The sequence below is a fragment of the Pygoscelis adeliae genome, unplaced genomic scaffold (assembly GCF_000699105.1).
Source record: "Pygoscelis adeliae isolate BGI_AS28 unplaced genomic scaffold, ASM69910v1 Scaffold25, whole genome shotgun sequence".
NCBI classification, from domain to species: domain Eukaryota; kingdom Metazoa; phylum Chordata; class Aves; order Sphenisciformes; family Spheniscidae; genus Pygoscelis; species Pygoscelis adeliae.
The window spans coordinates 3,699,359-3,706,345 of NW_008824808.1; the positions used below are offsets into that span (position 1 = coordinate 3,699,359).

General features: G+C 39.9%; 1 protein-coding gene across 2 annotated transcripts in view; it reads right to left on the reverse strand.

Moving 5' to 3' along the window:
- LRRC3B (leucine rich repeat containing 3B) overlaps nt 1–5,083 on the reverse strand; it is an 11,907-nt gene extending 6,824 nt beyond the window's left edge. The window contains exon 1 of one of the 2 annotated variants that reach the window (XM_009324180.1): nt 4,156–5,083. In XM_009324180.1, coding sequence (XP_009322455.1) covers nt 4,156–4,929 — 774 coding nt within the window. In that variant the 5' untranslated portion in view covers nt 4,930–5,083. Of the gene's footprint in view, nt 1–3,833 lie in introns of those variants that run through there. The other variant, XM_009324181.1, reaches the window with a different exon arrangement.
- Nucleotides 5,084–6,987: the final 1,904 nt, after the last annotated feature.

Sequence of the window (6,987 nt, forward strand, 5' to 3'; positions counted from 1 at the left end):
CCCAGGTCCTTTTCCTCCAGGCAGCTTTCCAGCCACTCTTCCCCAAGCCTGTAGCGCTGCATGGGGTTGGTGTGGCCGAAGTGCAGGGCCCGGCACTTGGCCTTGTTGAATCTCATACCGTTGGCCTTGGCCCATCGATCCAGCCTGTCCAGGTCCCTCTGCAGAGCCTTCCTACCCTCGAGCAGATCAACACTCCCACCCAGCTTGGTGTCGTCTGCAAACTGACTGAGGGTGCACTCGATCCCCTCATCCAGATCACTGATAAAGATATTGAACAAAACCGGCCCCAAAACTGAGCCCTGGGGAACACCGCTCGTGACCGGCCGCCAACTGGATTGAACTCCATTCACCACATGCATCACATGCTGCAAGACTCCATGATACCTTCAAGCATTTTACCCTCCAGCTGCTCCTTTTACTTTCCCTTTTTTTGCTTGCTCCCTAATGCTTACAGTTTGCCCCTTTCAAACTGAAAAACACTGTGGTGGATTTTCTGTATGGCATCTCTCTGGTAAACCAGAATTTTCCTCTTTCCTCCTTGGGAAGACCAGAACCTGCACCACCACACTTTCTATTCGTACTCAGCCCCTGAAAGCTATGGCAATTGCGGTGCAAAATCTTGCTACTGAAGACTTAAAAACATAATGTACATTAATGGTGAAGATATCTGTATCTAATTCTGTACAAAACTGAGAACAGAATAAAAGTATAAAGTATGAGCCTAAATACACATGGCCCAAATGCACCATCACAGATCTTACCCACAGAGCATAGTAACACTAGAAAATTAGCAGGGAAAAATGAGCATTAGTTTTAAGAAAAAAAATAACGTTAAGAGAGTTATCCTTTACCCTTTAGAAACAAAAACGAGGAAGTTTTTCAAAAAAATCAGGGTAGGGAAATGAATCACATTTAACCTATTAAGCCCTAGCCCTACTTCTCCTGAAGCATCTTAAGGAAAAAAAAATTAAGAATCACTGTGCTATGCATTGCCCTCTTTATTTTCTGTCATATACTATCTCCTGTGAATATGGAAAAATCTGTTTTCTTTCATCGTATTTGTATACTAAGGTATCACAGCTAAAAATATACCAATTTACTCATTTTTGAGCAGAACTGTTTTGGTAAATAAAATAACTCCTGAAGTATTATGCAATTAAAGTTTAAAAAGTTTGTGCCATTGACTTCAAAGGGCAGCGTGTTGGCTTTTCTGCAGACAGTAGTTTTGGCCAGGAAGGTGTGCAGTAAACATGATAAAAACAAGTGTCTTCATATGCTAAAGGTTTTCATCTTTCTTTTCTGTTTCTTTTCAATGAAACAAAGAGATGTAGCTTAAATATTTGAGTTGTCGGGAATACTAGCACTGTCAAGGCCACATAGCTGAGGAACAGTGATTTCATTCATTTTCCTCGTCAGCTAAATTCAGCTTGACGAGTTTGCATCTATGGGTTGTCAGAGCATTGCCTTGATTCTCAGATATTAAACAGAGGTTTCAGTACTGGCTTTAAAAGAAGAAAGGAAAAGTTTTGTGGGGAGAGATGTTTGATAGGGAATCAATTAATAAAAATCAGTAGACCTGGAGAACTGATAGGAAACCATCCCTCCAGAGCCTTTCTACAGAGTACTGCTTAACTTGGTTTAAATTGTTTTTGGTCAGGATCTAAACATGTAGAGTCAGAAGCTCAGCTGGGACAAAACTGTACCAGCTCCAGAACCAGTCTTACGGATCAAGTAGTAAAGTGGAAAAATGGAAAAACTAAAGATAAATTATTTATAGTTTTGCCAGACAGTTTTGGGGAGAGTTTTTTTTTTTTTTTTAAAAATGCTGCTTGAAAGCAAATTTTAAAAACCTGCAAGTGTTTTTAAGTGTTTTAAGACTGTCCAGATTTTTGTAAATGTTGCTGTTTAAATAATTTTTTCCAAATTTTCTGGAGAAATTCCTGCATTTAGTTGTGAATAAACACAACTGGATCAAGCACTGGATTCTTGATTAAGTTAGTACCTCCAGCTCAGTCCCTTCTTTTAGCTAGTCTCCCCTGCTTTTTCCGAAAGTAGCATACTAGCTGGGATCAGAAATATCGCTTGGGGAACACAGCAATGGAAACAAGACAAATTTTACCCTGAAGGAGAGGAATTAGGAGAATTGTATCAGGAATGAACTTGGCTCAGCCTACACAGAGGCACTACACATCCCGTTCGGTAGGGTTTGTTATATTGCCAGTACAATATAACATTTTAACTGCTCTCTTCAGAATCACATGTGTATTTAGCCCTACTGCTTTTGGCTCCTCCAGGAGGCCACGCAGAGCTCGGGGAACTGGGGGAGGCACTTTGGCGATGCTGGAAAGTTCAGCAAGATAGAGCTTGAAAAAAGGAAGGTATAAAATGCAAACTAAACAGGATGTGTAATCAACAGCCTCCTCTCCTTAGAAAATAAAATTTTTACTTAAGGGGGGAGGAGGGGGGAGGCAGAAATATCAGAGAACAGGTATTTTTTGGAAAGACTATGCCCTTTACAAATGTTAACATTCTCTAAATATACCAAAAACTGTTCATCAAGATAAAACAATGCAAATAGCTAAGTCAGTCAGAAGAACAGCTACCCAGGCAGGACTCAGCCCACAAAGATGACATAAAAAGTTGACTCTAAGCACATTTAAAAAAAAAAGTCTTTTTTTCCCTGTTCTCTCACCTCCTTTCGAATAAATTTTAGATATTCTTTTAACAATGTTCAGAAAGAAATAAGATAAAAAAACCTTGTGCCCTCCAAAATATAAAAGAATACACTTGCAACAGAAATAACGGATAATCTGATGGGAGAGATGACTCTGGAGTTTTCTTAGTATTTTTAAGGCTGTTCTTTAACACTTGATTTTGCAAAGCAGCATTTTGCACATTTTTTACTCTACACTTCTGCAATCCATATTCCAATGTCAGTTAGACTGGATCTATAAGGACCCAGAGACAAATATAATTTTATTATGGTAATAAAGGACAAGAGGAATACATTTTTGTGAATTTGTTCCCTTTGAAAACTTTACCTATGAAAAGAGAAAACCATCGTGTTTTTAAAGACAGCAGAGCTTTAAAGTACCGATTTCATATTCAAGGCTGAGTTTAACTGCATGGGCTTTGTATTTTCCTAAGCATTTATCCATAAAATCACACAAAAATATTTTCTAACACACAATAGAATATGCCCTATTATGCCTATATATTAACTTATTTCATTCAGCTTTTTAAAAAAAGGCCACACCCTAAAAAATAAAGCCACTGTTAGTTACGAACCAATAAACAGATTAAAAACACTGATTTCATTTAACTTTTTTTTTTCTCCATCACTAGTGGCACTCTAGTTTGAACAGTACACTAGGTTTGCTCTTGCTTTCTTGCTGTCCTCCCCAGTGCTCGGGACACCTGCCTGAAGTTCATGGGAGGCAGTAAGTGGGTGTAAGATGAAAACCCACCGCGTTTCCCCGCTTACCTCTCTTTGATGTCCTGCAACGCAGCTGCTTCATGTTGGCTCCTCCCCAGTGCTGCCGAAATGCCCTCCGGGTCTTACCCAAGCTTCGGTCCCTTACACCTAGAGTCAGGGCACTCTGCTCTCCCCACACTGCGCCCCTCTCCTGTCACAGCGAGCAGCCCCAAAAATGGGCTACCATTCACCAGCTCTTCACCTTGCACCCCAGGGAGAGAAGTGCCCTTCGGGGACCCTCCGTGCCCGGACCTCTCACAGCCAACTTTGTCATGGCTCCTCTCTTCTACCTCACAAGCACTGATCAAACCAAGTGTGCTCTGGCACTGGACATGTTTCTGATCAATAAATTACTCTGTTTTACATGGTTCAAATTTAAGCTTTTATTTGGTTTTTAAATTAAAAAAATAAATTTCGTTATTAAATAGTGGAATGGGTCTAAACTAATGTTTACATATTAATTCACTTGCTTCAGGATACCACCAGAGAAATAATTAAAGTATACCACCCGGACAAAACTTTCTGTTAGAAAGCTCAACAGTGGTATAATTCAGTTAAACAGAAAAAAATCCCAAAAGTCTTAATGTTTACAATGAACGTTAGAAGTAAACCTCTGGTTTTAGTGTCATCCAAATCTATTTTCCATCACAAAGGCAGTCATTGTATACAGAATACTATACCACAGTGCTAATGTCATCGGCTTCGTCTGGTTTCTTTTGCCTGCTTGGCAGGGATTTCAAGTATTCAAGGTGCCTCCTTGCATCCTCCTGATTTTGCCGGACATAATAAACCACGTATGAGATCACCATGGTGAACCAGCCAAACATGGTGACCAGCATGGCGTAATCGGTAGTCTTTTTAGGAAGGTTGCAGAGGTCAGCATCGTTGGCAGCGTTGAGGAACGGTCTCCCCGCATGTTCATCCAGCACAGAAGTCTTGCAGATGACGTTGTTGGCCGTCTCATGGTTGGAGGCCATGCTCCTCAACACCTGCTGCAGCGTGCAGTCACAGTGCCAGGGATTGTTTGCAATTCTGGCTCTGGCCTTTAAGTTGTTGAAAGCGTTTTTGTGCACACTTTGAATCCGGTTGTCGGACAAATCCAGAGTCTGCAAGGTTTCTGCCACCCCTTTAAAGGCATGTTCATCTATAAACTCAATCCCGTTTTTTGATAAATTGAGGACTCTCAGTTGGTGCAAGTCCTTAAAAATTTCATTGGGGATAGATGTTATCTGATTGGAGTCCAAATAAAGTAAGACTGTTTCTGGAGGAAGATCTCTGGGTATCTCCTTGAGGTTTGCATTGCTACAGCTGACGTTCAGACCTCCAGAGTGAGAACATAGGCAGCCTTTCGGGCACATACTGGCAGAATGAAAGCACAGTATCATGAGGACAAAACTTTGTAAGAGCAGACACATGGAGAGGGAACGAGTTAACCACAGGTCTACCAAATGCATGCTGGGGTGTCAGCATAATCACACGACCACTTCTCATTCAGCCAACAGTGGTGGGAAAAGGATCGGCAAAGCTGAAACGTGGCTTCATTTTCTTCGGTGGGATTAGTACAAACTGACTAGCATGTGGGCTTCCTCATGGTCAATACTCTTCTTAGAAGCACACCTACAGAGAGGAAGGAAAACAAGTTCCTTATATCATAAACTCCAATCCCAATTTTGTTTTCATTAAAAAAAAAAAGAAATAAAATGAAGTCAACGTGAAATGCAACACTAAATAAATAATCTATTATCCTATCAGTGCACCAGAGAATTTATTTAGCTAACTCCTATAAGCATTAATCTGAGTTTAGTACATAAATCCCCAGTACATTTTTAAGAGGATAAACTACACTTATTACAAATTGCACAGGTTTGGGCTTTAATACTTACTAGAGGAGGCACTGGTTTGTTTTTATCACAGACTTTTCTAAAACAGCTATAAAACTAAATTACATTTTCCCTTGCTAAAGTAGAAGATGCATTAATAGGAGCTAAGAGTTGGATCTCCAGCAACAGTGACAGGTAAGTGAGGAATTCGTGGTGGTTAATGTGAACTTACCTCAAAATAATTTATGCTATTGTAAGTCCAAATAAAAGCACTCAGCAAGGAAATATTTTTACTATATCAAGAAACAAAAATTAAGTAAACCAAATGCTGCTACAAGATACCACAAACATCCACTATCTCCTTGTTTGTCTCCCCCTCCTTCTCTTCTGCTTTTGACTGCTGGATTTCCTGTACCTCCCAGCATTTTGTGAGACAATGCTATGAGACCCACAGAAATCATTTCTACTTCCAGTTTTCTTGAAAATTTTCTTTTCATTTAACATAGAGAAAAAGAAAGAAATGTAACAATTGCCAAAAACTCACCCCCCCCAAACCAAATAAAACTCACACAAACCTATGTGCGAGCCAAACAAAAAAAATCTTATTCATGGCATGTAATTTGCTAATAGAATATATGAAAAATATTGTTTCTGCTTCTCCCCTGTCAAGTTGGCTTAAAAATAGTAAATATCCAGAAGCTTTTCCATTTTCTCGTTTAATTGGAGCACAAATACAGAAGTCTGAAATGCTGACCTATAAGGTTTCAAAGACAATCTCATTTATTTTTTCCCCCCTATTATGGTAAACTATGAATTTTCGAACCACAACAGGTCTATTTGTTTTCATGTACGTGCCCTCTGTCTTCTTAGCAGCTTGGATATTTGCAGCCTTCAGGTTGTATTTACATATAAATGAATTTTTTTTTCCCCTGAACCCACAGTGTAGTCCAGTGAACAACAAAATCCCTGCAGGGAGAATATGTGTGATTTTACAGGAAAAAGAAGAAATTGCATTGCAATAATTTTTGTCTGCAGAACTCACATACTAACTGCAGTTTCTGGCACATCACAGTAATATGGATCAGATGTGTCATGCAGTATTTCAAACCCATAGCTCAAGTTTTATTTAACCCATCTGATGAGGCTTAGTATGTCAGTAACCCCACAGGAAAAAAACAAAACATCTTAAAAACATGTACACTATGTGTGATTACTCCATTGCTATGGCTCAGGAATGGTAAAAGCTCAGCATGCTCTCACTGCAACTACTGCGAAGAGTAGTAGTGTATCACCACTACTCTTCAACTTATCTATTGATCAGTTTACACTTGGACTCCATAACACGGAAATCTTCTACTCTAAAAAGAAAGGAAATTGTTAGCAATGAGAAATTGTGAAGTTAACCCTGGAAATGTGAACCATTAAGAAGGGAAGTAAGCAGAGCACGAAAAGCTCCCTATGAGGAAATGGAGGTGAGGCAGCACCTCCACAATCAAGAGTCCTGCAGGACCTCTGTGGAAGAAACAGGGTTTACATGAAAGAAGCCTGTTGCACTGGGTGCATCCTTGCCATTTCTCTCTGCAGCTCTTTGGTCACTGCAGTGCTTGGTCTTCAGATCAGATAGAAATCTGCTACAGAAGGAGACAAGCTACAGAAGTTGTTTTTTCCCAGCCTGCCCAAAAGCGCTAAGTA